At 41.6% G+C, this 20,847-nt stretch overlaps 1 protein-coding gene across 1 annotated transcript in view; it reads right to left on the bottom strand.

The window, feature by feature from the left end:
• Positions 1–12,571: 12,571 nt before the first annotated feature.
• The window catches only part of grin2ca (glutamate receptor, ionotropic, N-methyl D-aspartate 2Ca), a 39,749-nt gene continuing 31,473 nt past the window's right edge, over positions 12,572–20,847 (bottom strand). Inside the window, exons 9-12 of the mRNA XM_045217191.1 lie at positions 18,536–18,696; positions 18,160–18,347; positions 17,491–17,723; positions 12,572–14,871 (exon numbers count right to left, since the gene is read on the bottom strand). Coding sequence (XP_045073126.1) covers positions 13,237–14,871; positions 17,491–17,723; positions 18,160–18,347; positions 18,536–18,696 — 2,217 coding nt within the window. The 3' untranslated portion in view covers positions 12,572–13,236. The remainder of the gene's footprint in view (positions 14,872–17,490; positions 17,724–18,159; positions 18,348–18,535; positions 18,697–20,847) is intronic.

Genomic DNA, 20,847 nt, shown 5'->3' on the forward strand with positions numbered 1-20,847 from the left:
GTGCAACTTTGATGGGGGTGGGGGCCACAATAAATATATACTCCTTGAGGGGCCACAGTGGCTCGCGGGTCTGTGTGCCCACATCCATACCCACACATGCAGTCAGAGCCGGCCCTAGCCTAAGTTACATTTTGATGGGGGGCCCCTCTACCCTTACCTACAGGCTCTAAAACATTTTAGAGGCCACCCTCTTGATAAATTCAAATTTTAGAGTTAATATCCTGCAATTCTACACATTTTGCTATTGGGCATAGAGACAATGTTGCAGTTTTCAAGAAAGTTTTCTGCAATTCTACTCATTTTCCCATGGGGCAGAGAGAAGATTTTGCAATTGTACAGCAAGTTTCCTGCAATTCTACTCATTTTGCCATAGTCTTAGTGAATTTGGAAATTGGAAATTTGCAGCTTGTGTATTCTACTATTCTAACCCTCAACATTAAGTTGAGACCCCGACTGAGTCCCCCCTAAATATATACAGTACCAGTCAAAAGTTGGGACACACCTACTCATTCATGGGTTTTTCTTTATTTCTACTATTTTCTACATTGTGGAATAGTAGTGAAGACATCAAAACTATGAAATAACACATATGGAATCATGTAGTAACCAAAAAAGTGTTACACAAATCAAAATATATTTTATTTTTTAGATTCTTCAAAGTAGCCACCCTTTGCCTTGATGACAGCTTTGCACACTCTTGGCATTCTCTCAACCAGCTTCATGAGGAATGCTTTTCCAACAGTCTTGAAGGAGTTCCCACATATGCTGAGCACTTGTTGGCTGCTTTTCCTTCACTCTGCGGTCCAACTCATCCCAAACCATCTCAGTTGGGTTGAGGTCGGGTGATTGTGGAGGCCAGGTTATCTGATGCAGCACTCCATCACTCTCCTTGGTCAAATAGCCCTTACTCAGCCTGGAGGTGTGTTTTGGGTCATTGTCCTGTTGAAATACAAATGATAGTCCCACTAAGCGCAAACCAGATGGGATGGCATATCGCTGCAGAATGCTGTGGTAGCCATGCTGGTTAAGTGTGCCTTCAATTCTAAACAAATCACAGACAGTGTCACCAGCAAAGCACCCCCACACTATCACATCTCTTCCTCCATGCTTCACGGTGGAAACCACTCACCACTCACAAAGACACGCCGGTTGGAACCAAAAATCAAAAAATTGGACTCATCAGACCAAATTACTGATTTCCACCGGTCTAATGTCCATTGCTCGTGTTTCTTGGCCCAAGAAAGTCTCTTCTTCTTATTGGTGTCCTTTAGTAGTGGTTTCTTTGCAGCAATTCGACCATGAAGGCCTGATTCACGCAGTCTCCTCAGAACAGTTGATGTTGAGGGTGTGTCTGTTACTTGAACTCTGTGAATCATTTATTTGGGCTGCAATCTGAGGTTCAGTTAACTCTAATGAACTTATCCTCTGCAGCAGAGGTAACTCTGGGTCTTCCTTTCCTGTGAGAGCCAGTTTCATCATAGCGCTTGTTGGTTTTTGCAACTGCACTTGAAGAAACTTAAAAAGTTCTTGACATTTTCCGGATTTACTGACCTTCATGTCTTAAAGTAATGATGGACTGTCGTTTCTCTTTGCTTATTTGAGCTGTTCTTGCCATAATATGGTCTTGGTCTTTTACCAAATAGAGCTATCTTCTGTATACCACCCCTACCTTGTCACAACACAACTGATTGGCTCAAACGCATTAAGAAGGAAAGAAATTCCACAAATTAACTTTTAACAAGGCACACCTGTTAATTGAAATGCATTCCAGGTGACTACCTCATGAAGCTGGATGAGAGAAGGCCAAGAGTGTGCAAAGCTGTCATCAAGGTAAAGGGTGGCTACTTTGAAGAATCTAAAATATAAAATATATTTTGATTTGTTTAACACTTCTTTGGTTACTACATGATTCCATATGTGTTATTTCATAGTTTTGATGTCTTCACTATTATTCCACAATGTAGAAAATAGTAAAAATAAAGAAAAACCCTTGAATGAGTAGGTGTGTCCAAACTTTTGACTGGTACTGTACATAACACTACCGTTCAAAAGTTTGGGGTCACTTAGAAATGTCCTTGTTTTCGAAAGAAAATCAGTTTTTTGGTCCATTAAAATAACATCAAATTGATCAGAAATACAGTGTAGACATTGTTAATGTTGTAAATGGCTATTGTAGCTGGAAACGGCTGATTTTTAATGGAATATCTACATAGGCGTACAGAGTCCCATTATCAGCAACCATCAGTCCTGTGTTCCAATGGCACGTTGTGTTTGCTATTCCAAGTTTATCATTTTAAAAGGCTAATTGATCATTAGAAAACCCTTTTGCAATTATGTTAGCTGAAAACTGTTGTGCTGATTAAAGAAGCAATAAAACTGGCCTTCTTGAGACTAGTTGAGTATCTGGAGCATCAGTAATTGTGGGTTCGATTACAGGCTCAAAATGGCCAGAAACAAATAACTTTCTTCTGAAACTCGTCAGTCTATTCTTGTTCTGAGAAATGAAGGCTATTCCATGCGAGAAATTGCCAAGAAACTGAAGATCTCATACAACGCTGTGTACTACTCCCTTCACAGAAGAGAGCAAACTGGCTCTAACCAGAATAGAAAGAGGAGTGGGAGGCCCCGGTGCACAACTGAGCAAGAGGACAAATACATTAGAGTGTCTAGTTTGAGAAACAGACGCCTCACAGGTCCTCAACTGGCAGCTTCATTAAATAGTACCCGCAAAACACCAGTCTCAACGTCAACAGTGAAGAGGCGACGCCGGGATGCTGGCCTTCTAGGCAGAGTTGCAAAGAAAATGCCATATCTCAGACTGGCCAATAAAAAGAAAAGATTAAGATGGTGTAGTATCTGAAGAGTCTAGGATTGTGCTGACGTTTACAAAATTGTGTAACAGCTGAACTTTGCTCTACTTGGTTGTAACATCTGGAAAGCATTACTGATGTTCATGGAAAGAGGAGATGTTGAGTGAGGGAGAAGACTAGGGATTGGTTTTTTAGAATCACACCATAATACGTCATAAAGGATATAAAAGCATGTCTTGAACAATAGAATAGGAGGATAGCAAATTATTGATTTGGCTGTTGCTGTCTCCCGATATCTGCAGGTATCGATAAATTGGACACTGTAAACTTTTGTTATAATAAACCTTTGTGAACAGAGTACAGTGTCGGCGGATTCCTTTATCATCACAAGCATGGACCAGCAAAGGTGTGTCTTTTAGACACTACATAATGGCGACGAGGAATGGGGCGTCTTGCATCTTCTCTCAGCGTTCCATTCATGGGCTACGAAGTGACTCCCGCTCAAGAAGCATGCAAAAAAGGTGAGCTTTCTCACAAACTTTGGGCGCTGGTCGGTTCGTGTGGCTGTGTGTGTGTGCGCTGGGGGGGATGCACCGTCTAAGAACTTGTGTGTGCGTTTTGCTGGTGTTTGCTGTGTGATAGGAATTCCGTTCTAAATTCTCTAAATTAGTTTGCGTTGAGAACAACGCAAAAAGTGGGGAGTGTCTGTAGGGCACACCGATTTGGACACCGATGTTTTGGCTTGAATAAAAGTGCAAGGAGTGTCCAATGAAAGGCTTAGAGGATAACGTTTGAAATGAGTTAACAGTATACTTTTAGGGCGCCGTTAATTTAAGCAAGCCCTTGAGACCAAGGCATCCATATGATGGCCATAAATCTTGATAGTTATTAGAATTAACTCTCAAGTCTGTTCTGGGAACAGTGAGTTGTACGACATATATTAAATTGTATGTTACCTCTTGGAATATGGTTGACGGATTGTATGCCCAATGTAACCTCTCATTTAATGTTGGCAACTTAAGGTAGCAGAAATTTAGCAAAAGAATTTAAAAGACAAAAGGAACGGCGATGAGCAAGTTTGCTTTGTATTAATGGATCCTGTATGTAACTATGTGTGTGTCTGAGAGGAGGAAAAAGCACATTTCTCTGTCAGCGAGTGTGTGTGTGTTTGGGTGAAACGGAGTGAGTGTGGCTGCGGGCTTGATGACTTCCAGATGTGTGTCGACTAAGGCTTTGAGCAGAGTTTTTAGTCTCTTGTAAATAAATGTGTTAGGTATCTTGGTTTTCAAATGTTAAGCCCCTAGAGTAAAAAGTTGAAACCCCTACAACACAGTTAAGGTTAAATATCTTATGAGTCTCTGTTTGTGAGAACGTTTGTAATTCTTAAACTATATAAACTATGAGCCCCCTGGAAGGACTATAAGTTTAAAGATCTTATGAGTCTCTATAAAAAAGAGAACGTTTACTAACGAATCATGAGCCTACAGGGAGGACTTTTTAAGAGTGTATAGAGATGTTTTGTAATTGATAACAGCATAACTATAAATCTGCAGATAAGTGAAAGATAACAAGCTTGGTAGTGGGTTTGTGTTCTGTGTTCTGTATGTTCTATGTGTTCAGTTTGTGAGCTCTGTTAAAGTCTTAAGTGTTATTGTCTATGGGAGGAGAGAACGGAGCAACAGTCTGCTCTGTCCGCTCCTACCACTCTGAAATCACATTGGTGACTGAACTGCGACGCGTAGGATTTGTGAGTTTAGCCACTCCCCTGCACTGAACTGGAGAGAGAACGGAGAGTCCGTTTCAGTGCAGACAAAATAGAAAACGGGAGGGGGGAATTTTGCACACAAGTGAAATCTTCTCTTGAATTAACTATTGCTTGACTGTAAAACTGTTTGGTTGATAATCGGTTGAGTTGGTGAATGACAGATATATTGACGGATTATAATAATAATAATAAAATTAATGAATAAAATAAAATGTTATTGAGCTATTTATAATATTCCTGAGTTAAGCTGTTTGCTTATTTCTTAGCGTGAATGTGGGAAAAAATATATACACTAAACTCTTCTTTGTGCTTTTGTCTTTCTGTCATACAGAGAGACGAGAAGGAGGAGACAGAGAGAGAGAGAGAAAGAGGAGGGGCTGACATCAACTGACACCAGTGACGGCAACCCAGTCCAAATCAAGGCCAGTGCTGTTATTATTCACAAATCTACTTTCCCTTACAGGATATCATTGATACATTGTGTTTACATAGAATATTTCATGTTGTGACCATTTCGCAAGAGCTTGGCAACAGACTGATGAATTTATGTAATTGATAATTGCACATTACAGTTTCCGTGAATGACTTGTATTGATTAGAGTTGTCTTGGAAATCCAGCATTAACATTATTCTGTAAAATTAAGGTAATTAGGTGCTTATTAAGCAATTGGGTTGTGAGTTGGTACAGATCTTTTCTTTTTAATTGCTCTGGAGTTGACTACTTTCCTTTACCTTTCCTGATCGGATGTGGTAAGACTGCCACCAATCAATAATTTGGTAAAATAGAATTCACAAACAAATTGATATATTGATTGATTGATTTGATTGATTGATTGATTTAGTTAATTGGTTGATTGATGTGGTTAATTAATTAATTGATTGATTGATTTATTGATTGAATTGGTTGATTGATTTTATTTTTAATTAATTGATTGATTGATTTGGTTTAATTAGTTGATTGATTGATTTCATTGGTGATCGATTGATTGATTGATTTATTACTGACTGATTGATTGATTTGATTGATTGGTTGGATTGATTGATTTAGTTAATTGATTGATTGTTTGTTTGATTGAGTTGGGTTGATTATTGATTGATCAGATTAGTTGATTGGTTAAATTTGTTGATTGAAGTAATAAGTTGATTGATTGATTGGATTGATTGTTTGATTGATTTAGTTAGTTTATTGATTGATTTAGTTAATTAATTGATTGACTGGTTGATTGATTGATTTCATTGATGATCGATTGATTGATTGATTTGATTGGTGATCAATTGATTGATTGATTAGTAATTGATTGATTGATTTGGTTTAATTAGTTGATTGGATTGATTTGATTGATTGATATAATTAGTTGATTGATTGATTGATTTGATTGATTTCATTGATTAGTTGATTAATTGGTTAATTGATTGATTGGATTAATTGATTAAATATTTTTTAATTTAAAAAAAAAAAAAGGAGGGAAACAACAGGGACACACATAACATAGTCATTACAATGGGGAAAAAGGACATCAAAACTACAAAAGCAATTACTCCTCTTCATGTAGTACAGAATAGTAATCCTCTAGTTAATGGTATAGCAAAACTATCTGAAAAATGGAATAAACGTTGGCCTGACATTGAACAACCATGGCCATTGGAAGGCACTTTTAATCCAGACGTCATCAAGATAATGCAAGTGCTTGTATCCACGTATAAGGCAGAACAAAAGAAGGGGAAGAAGGGAAAACTTCGCAAAGAAAAAAAAGACAAAGAGAGCTGGATGTTCTTAAGCTGTTTGAAAATGAAGGACAAAAACTGATAAAAGATACAAAAGACAGGAGAGACAGAGGTACAGAGAAAATGGCAAAAGAGGTGAAGGTGACAGAAAAACTGATTGCAGAAGTCAATACACCTTTCTCATATATGGATTCAGCAAAAACACCCCCACCTTATGAGAAAGAAGCCAAGTTTAAGGACGTTTATCCTCAGCTTCCAGTGATCATTCAGGAAGGTGATTATTGCATCAGAGATGAGGATGAACGAATAATAGAGAGAGGACAAGCAGAAACGACCATAAAGATGAATCCAAACTCCAAAGGCAGGAAAACAACGAGATGTCTGGAGACTAAGGGTAGAGTGAGATCAAGGAGGATGGAACTTGATGATGATGATGATGATGATGATGATCAGAGTGATTCAGAAGAGATCATGGGTGGATATGACCCTGTCATCAGACAGAGGTTGGCCAGTGCGGAAAGAAGGGGGTGATGGAAGTTGGAAGAAGAAGAATACAAGCGATTCAAGCCCTGATGAAAATGAAGATGGAGACAGCGATGAAGATTTGGAGACTAAAGGTGCTTCATATTCAAGAGGATTTTATCCTCCAATGACTAACACAGAAGAAATAGAAAGAGATATAGACCGATGCGTATCATTCCTGCATAAGGCCAATAATTTAGAAGAAGTAAAAGAACTGGAAGAACGACTCGAGAAGCTGAAGATGAAGGAAAGGAAGCTGCTGAGAAAAGAATCCCAAAAATCTGAGAAGAGATATACATTGAGGCCAAGGAAAGATGGCACTAGTAAGAAAATTATGCCGGTGATCATTCAAGGACAAAACCTAGAATATAAGCCTTTGCAGAATACCGATATGTCAGATATACTTGAGAAGTTGCCTACTCTTCAAGATGGAGCATATCCTTGGATTTCAAAGTTGGAAGAAATTACGGTGGGAACACAGTCTGCCATAGGAGACATCAAGAGACTTTTGGCTAATCTCCTTGGGATTCCAGGCATGGAAGAAATTTTTCAGAGAGCTGGACTTCATAGATATGTGGGGACTGCAGTGAACGATCCTGAATTGTTGGCTGCAAGTAGGAATCGGCTGTGGAGAGCACTGAAGGATACGTTTCCAACAAATGTGCATCCTGACAACATTCTGATTGACCCACTAGGACAACAAGAAAATCCGAGAGCCTACGTGTCAAGAGTTCATCAAGTGTGGAGAAATATTACGGAAATGATCCAGATGTGAGTCAAATTGAGCAGTCAATCTTGAGAGCTAAACTACAGATGGGACTGCCCTTACGGTAAGGAGCAAACTGGCAGAAGTGGTTGGACTTGGGAGCATGACAAAAGGTGTCTATACAGATCATATAGCCCATCAAGTGGATCTGTACCGGAAAAAGGAACACAACCAGAAAGAACAGGACCAAGAAACTCTCAGAAAACTCAATCAAATACAACTGGTTGAGAAGAAGAAGGAGAAGAGAAGCTTTGGTTATGCAGAATCAGTGTGAACCGAATCAACAATCACGGCTACAGTTTCAACTGAACAAGGTCAAATGCAACTGTACCAGCCACAACTAGTGGTACAAGTTGTTTCATATCCATAGATAGTTTCTGGAAAGAAATAATTTCAGAGGAAGATACAGGAGCAAGTGAAGATCATCTGGAGGACAGGTGAACCCTTATAGGGGCCCGGAGCAAGGATTCTGGAGGTGCCCAGAAGATCCGAAAGGAGGAGTTTCAGCTGATAGCACCGATTAGAGAAGAAGAGAAAAAGATCCAACAATTGAAGTGAAAGTAAACAATGGACTATGGGAAGTAATGATGGATAGCAGAAAGGCTTTTATCTGTGTTCAGCCTGAAGAGGTTACACATCTCACTATGTCAAATCAATAATTATGAGAAGGATTTGGAGGAGTGAAAATCAGCGATTTCTGAAAATGATGATTTTGGCTCAAGGACAAGGAGAGTCATAAGCTATACGGAAGATAAATGAATGTGTTTGAAGTGTGAAGATGGATTGAGAATCTATGGAAGAAGAGATGTTGAAAAAAAAAAAAAAAAAGTTCAAGAATGTTTGTGATATCAAAGTAGTACTGATATTGGATTTGTGAAATCAGCCCAATTGAGGTGAAAGTTGAGGAGGAAGACCTCCTTGGAAGAATCAGTATCCATTGAAAGATGAAGCAAGTCAAAGGATTGAACCATAAATTGAAGGACTTTCGAAAGCAAGTGTTTTGAAGACAATAGAAAAAATCGTTAGAGTAGCACTCAATTATTGTTTTGGAGAAACCATGATGATTTAGGAAGCTATGGGTTAGCTTATGTTGTAAAAGGGGAGTTTAGGATAAAAATCACAAAGGAGTAGAGTTTTTGGGAACCATATTTTCTTGAATAGTTTGACTATGTCATAGGTAGGTGCATAATCTGTCCGAAAAATAATGTGTGACTGTTATTCTTGGTTACATTCATATACCAAGAGGTTCATAAGATGTTCAACTAAGCTAAAATATGCTCAGTCGGTTGCAAAGTTATTGTGTAAAGAAGTCATCAGCAGGTGGGAATTTCCCGATTTAATATCCTCAGAAAATGGGAAAGAGTTTTGTGAATAAATCAGTGAAATGGTTTTTGAAAAATTAGATAAAGAAAAAAATTGGAAAAAGTCAGACTAAAATGTTATGAAAACTAGGGTTGAAATAACTCTAGGAAATTTGGAATATCTGATTGTGGGATGATTATATTATTGTGATGAATCAAAGGGGGAAATGGAATTCATATCATTTTTGGAATTCTTATATTATTGCTGATATTGATGTTTTAATTTGCATGTGTTGTTTTGCAAAAGATACTGTTTGGTATTTTCTTTTCTTCCAGAAGCATATGGGGGAATATGTAGAGGGACTCAAATACTCAAACATGGACAATATGAATGGACTGGAGGAAGTGGAACAAGGAAGGAGTGGAAATGTTCCGATTCCATCATCAACGTCGCATTGAAAGACGACACTGTGGAGGAGATGAAGTGTAGTGGACTACATTCCAGTGTTATATTCTTTCTGTATTAATTTCTGAACAATTATGTTTTCTGTGTTGGGTACATGTGGGGACCTCAGATGTTTTTGTTTATTTCGTTGAAGTTTAGGGATATGGGGTCTAGGCAAGGACAGATAAAATCCACAGGAGGGTCCGATGGGTCGACCAGCCTGAATGTGGACATTTTGATTGTATTTTGTTTGCTGGGGTTTTCATATGTATTCAATTGCATCATAGCTTAAAATGTATTCATGAAGATGTGTGAATTGATCTGGAGTACTTAGGTGGTCGCCTAGGGCAGAGGGGCCGTGAGAGAATTTTCCTGTCTTGACTGACTGATGGATATTTGGAATGAAAAGCTGCCAGACAGGTTTTTCGCTCTTACACTCCATGACAATTTACTTACACTCCATGACAATTTACTTACACTCCATGACAATTTACTTACACTCCATGACAATTTATTTACACTCCATGACAATTTACTTATACTCCATGACAATTTATTTACACTCTATAATAATGTATTTACACTACATACAAAAATGTGTCTATATAAACATGTGTTTAATCTCCATAAATTTTGGTTTATTGTTAAAGTTACTCAAGAGCAAGAATTGTTATTTGTCATAATCTTATTCTTTTTGTTTTCGAGACTTAATTAGTCTCGAAGGGGGGAAATATGTAGTATCTGAAGAGTCTAGGATTGTGCTGACGTTTACAAAATTGTGTAACAGCTGAACTTTGCTCTACTTGGTTGTAACATCTGGAAAGCATTACTGATGTTCATGGAAAGAGGAGATGTTGAGTGAGGGAGAAGACTAGGGATTGGTTTTTTAGAATCACACCATAATACGTCATAAAGGATATAAAAGCATGTCTTGAACAATAGAATAGGAGGATAGCAAATTATTGATTTGGCTGTTGCTGTCTCCGATATCTGCAGGTATCGATAAATTGGACACTGTAAACTTTTGTTATAATAAACCTTTGTGAACAGAGTACAGTGTCGGCGGATTCCTTTATCATCACAAGCATGGACCAGCAAAGGTGTGTCTTTTAGACACTACAATGGGCAAAAGAACACAGACACTGGACAGAGGAAGATTGGAAAAAAGTGTTATGGACATACAAATCGAAGTTTGAGGTGTTCGGATCACAAAGAAGAACATTTGTGAGACGCAGACCAAATGAAAAGATACTGGAGGAGTGCTTGATGCCATCTGTCAAGCATGGTGGAGGCAATGTGATGGTCTGGGGGTGATTTGGTGGTGGTAAATTGGGAGATCTGTACAGGGTAAAAGGGATCTTGAAGAAGGAAGGCTATCACTCCATTTTGCAACGCCATGCCATACCCTGTGGACAGCGCTTGATTGGAGCCAATTTCCTCCTACTACAGGACAATGACCCAAAGCACAGCTCCAAACTATGCAATAACTATTTAGGGCAGAAGCAGTCAGCTGGTATTCTGTCTATAATGGAGTGGCCAGCACAGTCACCGGATTTCAACCGTATTGAGCTGTTGTGGGAGCATCTTGACCGTATGGTACGTAAGAAGTGCCCATCAAGCCAATCCAACTTGTGGGAGGTGCTTCAGGAAGCATGGGGTGAAATCTCTTCAGATTACCTCAACAAATTGACAACTAGAATGCCAAAGGTCTGCAAGGCTGTAATTGCTGCAAATGGAGGATTCTTTGACGAAAGGACACAATTATTATTTCAATTAAAAATAATTATTTGTAACCTTGTCAATGACTACATTTCCTATGCATTTTGCTATATTTCCTATTCTAACTCTTTTCACGTATGTTTTCATGGGAAAAAATGACATTTCTAAGTGACCCCAAACTTTTGAACGGTAGTGTATATATATATATATATTTTGGGGGGACTCAGTCGGGGTCTCAACTTAATGTTGAGTGTTAGAATAGTAGAATACACAAGCAAAAATGTTATATACACTGAGTGTACAGAACATTAAGAACACCTGCTCTTTCCATAACGTAGACTGACCAGCTGAATCCAGGTCAAAGCTATAATCCCTTATTGATGACACTTGTTAAATTCACTTCAATCAGTGTAGATGAAGGGGAGGAGACAGGTTAAAGAAGGATTTTTAAGCCTTAAGACAATTGAGACATGGATTGTGTATATGTACCATTCAGAGGGTGAATGGGCAAGACAAAGGATTTAAGTTCCTTTGAACAGGGTATGGTAGTAGGTGCCAGGCACACCGGTTTGTGTCAAGAACTGCATCACTGCTAGGTTTTTCATGCTCAACAGTTTCCCATGTGTATCAAGAATGGTCCACCACCCAAAGGACATCCAGCCAACTTGACCCAATGGTGGGATGCTTTAGAGGCAACATGGGCCAGCATCCCTGTGGAACTCTTTCGACACCTTGTAGAGTCCATGCCCTGAGGAATTAAGGCTGTTCTGAGGGAGGCTGGGGTGTGCCAAAGCTCCCCCTTGACATTGGTAAGTAAGTAAAGTAAGGTGTTGATGAGTGTGTGTGTGTGTGTGTGTGTGTGTGTGTGTGTGTGTGTGTGTGTGTGTGTGTGTGTGTGTGTGTGTGTGTGTGTGTGTGTGTGTGTGTGTGTGTGTGTGTGTGTGTGTGTGTGTGTGTGTGTGTGTGTGTGTGTGTGTGTGTGTGTGCGCGCGCGCGTGTTGGCAGAGTCACTGATAGGCTAATGTCAGTGTGTGGAATCCCAAGATGAGCCTTGAGGGAATATTTAACTACTGTCACAGGTAACACTGCTCAGACAATAGCATGGCCATCCTGGTCGTATAGATCATTCTGAACATGTTTCTATTCCCCTTCATCTTTTTAAAATGAATTTACGATGTTTAGCAGAATACTCATACAGTGATTTGATAGATTGATGCCATATCACAGTTTCTGAACAGATTATGTGGGGTTAGTAAAATACAAATGTGTTCTTGTCTTTAAGAAGCTGTAGTTGACTTGTCTGCCCTATTGCCAGCATGTGGACTGAACACAGCGCTGTCTAGTGGATCTGATATCCAGTGACCTTTCTGGATGAGTCAACAGAGGTGGCCCACTTAATGAACTGAAGCAGACACAAACATCTAGAGTCCTAGGACCTGACCTGCTATTCCATACTGCTGGGATTACAAACCATATGCGGAGTTTTACTCAGATACACTGTGAGAAAAGGAAAATATAGACAATTCCAAAAGGCCCTTGAGGTGGCCTTGTCGTTTATTAAAGAGTAGTGTAACAATGGAAATACAGATGATAATTTAAATGTTTCCCTTTTAAAATCCAAGTCAAATTACATCAGTGACCACCGGAGCCAAAAATCCTTGAACAGACAGCTTTCCCGAGAGCTCATGGACTTACAAAAGTCGTGGAAGACATTTCTGTGGTTTGATCACAAAAGTATTATTCTCTTTATTATATGTGTCTAAATTTAAATGGAAGGATACCGAAATGGTTGAAAAGAAAAGTAAAATGTGTCTAAACTGAGTGAGCGGCTACAGTGTATTGTCATCCAGGTCTCTCTCTCTCTCACACTAAGACAGCATTTAAAAATATTTGAAATAACAATCAACCAGTTAAATTTGAAGGTATTAAATACTATTCAACGTTGTCTTCTCTTTTCTTATCGCTTAATGTTTACTTAACAAAGTCCCAGCAGTAACGGCCTGTCAGTGTCCTCTCCTTCCTGGACGGCAGCCAAGGATATTATTGGACTGAGTAAACACTCTCAAGTCATCCATATTGGTAGCTACTTGATTCGTTTTTGGGGAGGGGAGGTAGGCTTTCCCCTCCCCAGAGGGAGGGATAGTCCATCAGCCTGAAGGTATGGAGGGGGAGGGGCTTGGGGCTCAGACCTCAGACTCCAGACTGGATACCCTGCCCCAGGGCTTTGGCACATAGGGACTGTTGACTCTTCTGGCGACCAGGACCTGCCTCCGATCCCTGCTCCCAGACGCGGGCAGGGGGGGCTCCTCCCGCGACCGCCCCACCGCGCCCTCATAGCCCCCAAACATATTGTTCTGGTACACCACCTGCCGGTCCCCCATACGGGGCACCAGGGCATTGTTGTCAGGGCAGTGGCTTGCACAGGGGAACAGGTGGCACATGTCCTTGTCGTAGAACTGTCCGGGGCCCTGGGGCAGCGGCCCCACGTATACAGGCAGGTCTGTGTACGAGTTCAGGTAGGTGGAGTAGTGTCTGTGCACCACAGTGGAGGAGGAGCGCCGCAGAGCGGCTGCGTTCTGCAGGATGGCCTCCCTGTAGGATGGCAGCCGGGTGGACTGGGAGCACTTGAGCTTCTGCTGCTTGTAGGGGTAGGAACGCATATGGGCCGGGTCTAGGTAGGCAGGCTCAGCGGCCAGGGGGTAGCACAGGTTGTTCCCCTGGCTACCGTACAGCTTGTGGGGCTTGGGGTTGGCCACAACTACGCGGGGGAACAGGTCGGGCATAGTGGAGGTGGAAGGCTTCTCGTCCAGCTGGCGGATCCTGTCACTGCTCCAGGTGGCCTTGAGAAAAGAGGCCCGGCGATTGACCTTGTCCTTCCCCAGCAGGGGCACATCCTCCATTTCAGGCTCCAGGTAGGGCTTCATGCAGGAGTTGCAGCTGGCGCTGCCGCTGGGGTAGTGGCCCCCCATGCAGGCCATGTTTGATGCAGAAGGGGCGTAGTTGTTCAGGAGGTGGTTGGCCCTCAGCTCAGCCAGACAGGAGGTGGGCTCATCGTAGTCGTTCCTCCCCCTGGTGTCTTGGGCCTCAGAAAACACATAGCTGTGGGACCTCTTCTTCCTGCCAATGTGGTCAGGGGGGTAGCTAAACTTCCGTCCCAGGGGCCCCTTGTGGTGTTCCACGTAGATGTCAGGCACCTGGAACTCTCTGTAGGGGACAAACGGGGAGGTGGGGTGCCGGGGCTGGCTCTCCACATACAGCCTGCTGCTGTGGTGGGGGTGGGGGTGTGGGTTGTGGGTGGAGGTGCTGGGGGTAGCAGGGTCCCTCATGGCAATGTGGGGGCTGCTGAGGCTGGAGATGGGTAGGGTCCTCTCGTAGAAGTGGTAGCTGCCGCGGGCCGGCAGGGTGTAGCGGAGCGGGGTAGGCCGCGTCACCACCCTGGATTTGTCCAGCAGGGGCTGGATGGCGCTGTCCGAGTAGTGGATGGGGAAGGTGGGCGCAAGCGCCCTCTGGGTGTAGGGCGAGTGGTTGTCCGTGATGCTGGAGATGTAGGGCAGGCGGCTGTGGCCCATGTCTATAGTGGTTGCTACCCGGGGCGGCAGGCCAACCCGCACATTGTCGGCTCCACGCCGGCTCCAGTTCTCTATGGTCTTGGTGGCATTGTCCAGGGAGTTCTCCACTCTGGTCGAGGACACGATGTCCTTGGCTGTCTGCAGCATCTTCAGCATGTTGGCCTGGGTGTAGTTGGTGGTGACGTCAGGGTTCTGCAGATTCCCGTTGCGGTCAGAGTCCTCCACGCCGTTAAAGCAGCTGTAGATTCCCTGCAGAGACATAGGGAAGGAGGAGGAGATTAGCATCCATCAGCCTTGTCAGGTTTTGGTGTTAATTATCTTTGGCCACTGTTTCTAATCATGACTTTAGAAAACATTATTGCTTGTGTTGATGATATTCACTTTGAGCAAATACAATTTATATTAACCTGTCTGACCAATGAAGTGAAGACAATTACACAAAGAAGTGTGAAAGCAAAATTAGATTCAGGATTGTCCAAAATAGTTTATCTGCAATTTGTTGTGTTTTGAAAGCTTGTATGCATTCAGGTCGGTGTTAAACACAAAAAAACAGCGCAAGACAGTAAATGAATAAGCAGCAGCTGACCATGCACTTGCTAAATTAGTTTCCCAATTTTTATTCAGCACGCTTTATTTTACTTTCAAATTGGGTCTCAGTCTGGAATGCTTAATCTCACCTCACCACTGTCAACACTGAGATGGCTTATTAATGGGCCTATTTAAATTCAATTTCAGACGGATCACGACCGTAACAATATTGCACAGTCTCCAAGTCCTTTTATGGCTTTTTACTAATTTTTATTTTAGTATCATTTTTATTTTAGTGCCCTTGAAATATCCTGATCATGTACAGCTTTGACTTAGTGCATTACCATTATTTCCCAAACATTACTGTGAGGCAAAAATCAAAGGAAGACTGAGAACTTTATGGTCAGCAAGTAGAAAATAATTTCTGCTGTGACTGTGAAAAGAGAAACAACACATTTGATGGTTTCTTAGACTTTGCAAAAATAATGACGTTGTTGCTGCTTGCACTAAATTGATGCTTACACTGTATGTAATTTCTTTATGGAATTAATTACTATAAAAAACTGTTTTGTAGCTTAGATTAACAGATCAACTTTCCTATGGTGATTGGACCACATTCTCTCTGCAGAACCCAAGGCCTTCGCAATCTAAGACATGCCTCAGTGTGTACACTACTGTTCAAAAGTTTGGGGTCACTTAGAATAATTTTTTTCCCATGAAAACATACATGAAATGAGTTAGAATAGAAAATATAGCAAAATGCATAGGAAATGTAGTCATTGACAAGGTTAGAAATAATTATTTTTAATTGAAATAATAATTGTGTCCTTCAAACTTTGCTTTCGTCAAAGAATCCTCCATTTGCAGCAATTACAGCCTTGCAGACCTTTGGCATTCTAGTTGTCAATTTGTTGAGGTAATCTGAAGAGATTTCACCCCATGCTTCCTGAAGCACATCCCACAAGTTGGATTGGTTTGATGAGCACTTCTTGCTGCTCCCACAACAGCTCAATAGGGTTGAGATCCGGTGACTGTGCTGGCCACTCCATTATAGACAGAATACCAGCTGACTGCTTCTTCCCTAAATAGTTCTTGCATAGTTTGGAGCTGTGCTTTGGGTCATTGTCCTGTTGTAGGAGGAAATTGGCACCAATCAAGCGCCGTCCACAGGGTATGGCATGGCGTTGCAAAATGGAGTGATAGCCTTCCTTCCTCAAGATCCATTTTACCCTGTACAAATCTCCCACTTTACCACCACCAAATCACCCCCAGACCTTCACATTGCCTCCACCATGCTTGACAGATGGCATCAAGCACTCCTCCAGCATCTTTTCATTTGGGCTGTGTCTCACAAATGTTCTTCTTTGTGATCCGAACACCTCAAACTTCGATTCGTCTGTCCATAACACTATTTTCCAATCTTCCTCTGTCCAGTGTCTGTGTTCTTTTGACCATCTTAATCTTTTCTTTTTATTGGCCAGTCTGAGATATGTCATTTTCTTTGCAACTCTGCCTAGAAGGTCAGCATCCAGGAGTCGCCTCTTCACTGTTGATGTTGAGACTGGTGTTTTGCGGGTACTATTTAGTGAAGCTGCCAGTTGAGGACCTGTGAGGCGTCTGTTTCTCAAACTAGACACTCTAATGTATTTGTCCTCTTGCTCAGTTATGCACCGGGGCCTCCCACACCTCTTTCTATTCTGGTTAAAGCCAGTTTGCACTGTTCTGTGAATGGAGTAGTACACAGCGTTGTACGAGATCTTCAGTTTCTTGGCAAATTCTCGCATGGAATAGCCTTAATTTCTCAGAACAAGAATAGACTGACGAGTTTCAGAAGAAAGTTCTTTGTTTCTGGCCATTTTGAACCTGTAATCAAACCCACAATTGCTGATGCTCCAGATACTCAACTAGTCTCAAGAAGGCCAGTTTTATTGCTTCTTTAATCAGCACAACAGTTTTCAGCTGTGCTAACATAATTGCAAAGGGGTTTTCTAATGATCAATTAGCCTTTTAAAATGATAAACTTGGATTAACAAACACAACGTGCCATTGGAACACAGGACTGATGGTTGCTGATAATGGGCCTCTGTACGCCTATGTAGATATTCCATAAAAAATCAGCCGTTTCCAGCTACAATAGCCATTTACAACATTAACAATGTCTACACTGTATTTCTGATCAATTTGATGTTATTTTAATGGACAAAGAAATTGCTTTTCTTTCGAAAACAAGGAAATTTCTAAGTGACCCCAAAGTTTTGAACGGTATTGTACATCCCTATACATTAGGTCTATGTACCCTTTCCACCCCTGTCCCTCGGAAGAAGGGTCAGCCACACTTACCCTGCTGATGGCGAGCAGGAAGTCGAGGCGTTCAGACTTGCGTACTGAGTGTCTCAGCTTCCAGTAGAGCAGATGTTCCCAGCTGAACACCAGGAGACTGAGCCCCATGGCCACCAGCAGCATGTAGAAGACACCTGCCATGTTGTCTATATCCAACTTACTGCTCATCACCTCCTTCTTCTCATTACGACAGATCCCTGTGAGCCACACTGTCTGCAGCTTCTGTGTGTCACCTGCAGCGAGCGGGGAAGAACAGAACACAGGGAGGCTCAAAGGTGTTCATTTAAATACTCTTGCGCTGGTTGCGGTCATTGTGTGTCAATGCCAATATCACACCCTCATCACTCCCCTCGACACACCCTGACTCAGCATTTTACACTTGTTGTTCCCTGGCACACAGTAAAAACTCTATGTTATAGTACCTCTGAGTGATCCATGGTGCAATGTACGCCAGTATTTTAATTGAAGTTTCATTTTTTCTAATCTCGAGGCTTTGCGGGCCTATCCTAGCTTGCTTGTGTGAGGGACGCATTTTTTACCATTAATGGGCAGTTAATCAGTTTAGCAAATGGGACAATTTGGGAGTATTTGGTACCTAAAGGGATAAGTACAGCTAAGATTTGCAGTTAGCCGCCCCTCCCACTCCACACGGGGTTAATTGTAATTTACCATCAGCTAGGAACTGGAGCAGGGCCAGGTCTATGGGACGTTTCCATCGGGACTCCTTCTGCAAGGCGATGCCATAGCCAGTGGTGGCAAAGACCTTCCCACTGCCGATGGTCACCAGCTTACAGCCCTCGTCTTTACCCGCCATGTAGTTCAGCACAGCAGCGTCGTAGATGAAGGCATCCAGTTTCCTATAGATAAGAATAGGGATTTATCTTGTGGGAAAATGCAATGATAGCCAAATGTATTTTTAATTACTATTTAATTACCATGTAATAACTTATCTAATGAATTATAATTTAATCAAACACAAAATATTTGCTTAGACATTTTACAATTTATTACACTGACTGTATAATGATTATTTACAGAGTGTTACCCTGATTTGAGGCTGTTGAGGGCGTCCTCCACACCCTTCTGGTTGTATTTGACCATGTGGGCATGCATCTCAGGGTAGTTGCTCCGGATGTTCCTCTCTGTGCTTCCGTTTGGGACCGTACCAAAACGAAACGGTGGATACTGCTCCTGTGGCTTCTGGAACTGTTTGGGAAATGTAAAAGGTTGAATTATAAATGCATGAACAAGAAAAAAGTTGAATAGGATACACAACATGTCTAGGAAGAATACAGGCACTATTCATTCTTTCATTCATTTTTTTTATATCAAATACATTGACATACTTGCATATTAAGTAATACAATTTTATATTTTTTTCTTCCACCCTCTCCTAAGAGCTGATGTCTCAACCCTTTCTATACACTCTTAGAAAAAAGGGTTCCAAAATGGTTCTTCGGCTGTCCCCATAGGAGAACCCTTTTTGGTTACAGGTAGAATAACTATTTTGGGTTCCATGTAGAACCCTCTGTGGAAAGGGTTCTACATGGAACTCAAAAGGGTTCTACCTGGAACCAAATGGGTTCTACCTGGAACCAAAAAGGGTTCTTCAAAGGGTTATCCTATGGGGACAGCCGAAGTACCCTTTTAGGTTCTAGATAGCACTTTTTTTCTAAGAGTGTATGATGTGCCAAGCAAACCCAGAGGCGTGAATATAAACCTCAAAGAAACAAACACAATGACACTGATCACCTTGTCCTTTACTCCACTAGACCGCCGTCTCTTTGATATCTGCCTGTACCCTCAAGTGCTGTTCACTCAATTAACTGGTCATCTAAGATTACCCTCACCATAATTCTTCTCTCTGTTAATTTCCACATCTAATTCGATGATTAGAGGGTACAATGAACAGAAATTAAGTCCAGGCCATGCTTTCCAGAGAATTAGAAAATTACTTCTTCCCCCTTGACTGTAATAAAAATTCCTATTTTCTCCTTATTTTGCCAGGCCCCTTTGACGCAGAGTGCACCATATTCATTTGAATACCCTGACTGTGCAATATACTGGAAATAAATTGTACTTGTTCATTAATGCAAATACATCAGTGAGCGACAATTCCTAGTAACCTTGGCTTGTCAGAATGAGAGAAATGTCCTCTGAGCCATTTCACATGAATTAATGAGACCCTTGGTGCCAGTCTTATGCATCCCACGTCTCACTGCTGTCTGGTGGAGGAGCTGAAGAGATGACAGTGTTGTCCTCGTTCCGATTTGTCCTGTATCTTGTACACTGGCTGCATTAGGATACTCAGCCTGTGTTCCTCATCTCACCCAACAGACCAAGGTTATGCTGCTGCAATGTGAATGAGGGAATACTATAGTAGTGTGATAGTGCCCCAAGGCACAGAATGTCATACAGTGCTCTGTGTTGTAAATGCCTGTTGGGAAGCAGTGAAAACCCTGACTAAAAGCATGGATGATGGTTGACCCATAGAGCTTGAGTCTAGCTGGACAAAGTAAAGTGTATAGGATTCTTACAGAAATCGGTTAACATCTGACAGCTTGTACAGAAAGGAGAGACTAGCACAGACATGGTCTAAAGAGGGAGGTGCCCGTCTGTAAATGATGTCACTATGAGGAAATGGAAAAGTTTTGGCCATAGTGTCCATGCATGACTCTCTGAAGTTAACAGTCCCAGGAGGAGAAACAATCATCCGTCACTACATTAAACACCAGCTACTGTCCTTAAACCAGTTTGTATTTCGCACATGCCTCTTGTTTGAAACCCTTTCAGAGAAGGTCACATTTTAGAGTTCATACAGCTCAATTTAAATGTTCCACCTGCAGTGTCCAGTCTGGCTATTCTCTCTGAGCTTCTGTGGATTCTGCCCTGGTTTTAATCTGTAGACTCACTGTCAAAAGACACTTTATGGATTCTCGTCTTTCTTTCACAAAGTAGAGCTGATGGATAATGTGGGAAGAATATTAAATGAGTTCCCGGAATTCTAATGAGCAGTGGACAGCTTGGTCTTTTCCCTCAAATGCCTCTCTAATCCCTCAGTGCCTCAAAGCAGAGAGTCTACAAATCATTTTTAGCACTCAAGGTTTAACATGGATTTCCTTGTCAATACTGGTGTAGAGCACCTCCACAGGCCACACAAAGATGCATAAGTTAATACCATAATATATAATCACTGGTGGCTCAGCAAATCCACTGGTGTAGTACAATCCAGGGGATTTTCACAGACATCACACCTAAAGACTTCAGGGATCGAATTTAATTTCACCACAGACACTGGGAATCCTATTATGTTTTTGTTATGAGTGGAAAAAGTCACAGTCGTGACATTGAGGCTCT

The sequence above is a fragment of the Coregonus clupeaformis genome, unplaced genomic scaffold (assembly GCF_020615455.1).
Source record: "Coregonus clupeaformis isolate EN_2021a unplaced genomic scaffold, ASM2061545v1 scaf0961, whole genome shotgun sequence".
NCBI lineage: Eukaryota > Metazoa > Chordata > Actinopteri > Salmoniformes > Salmonidae > Coregonus > Coregonus clupeaformis.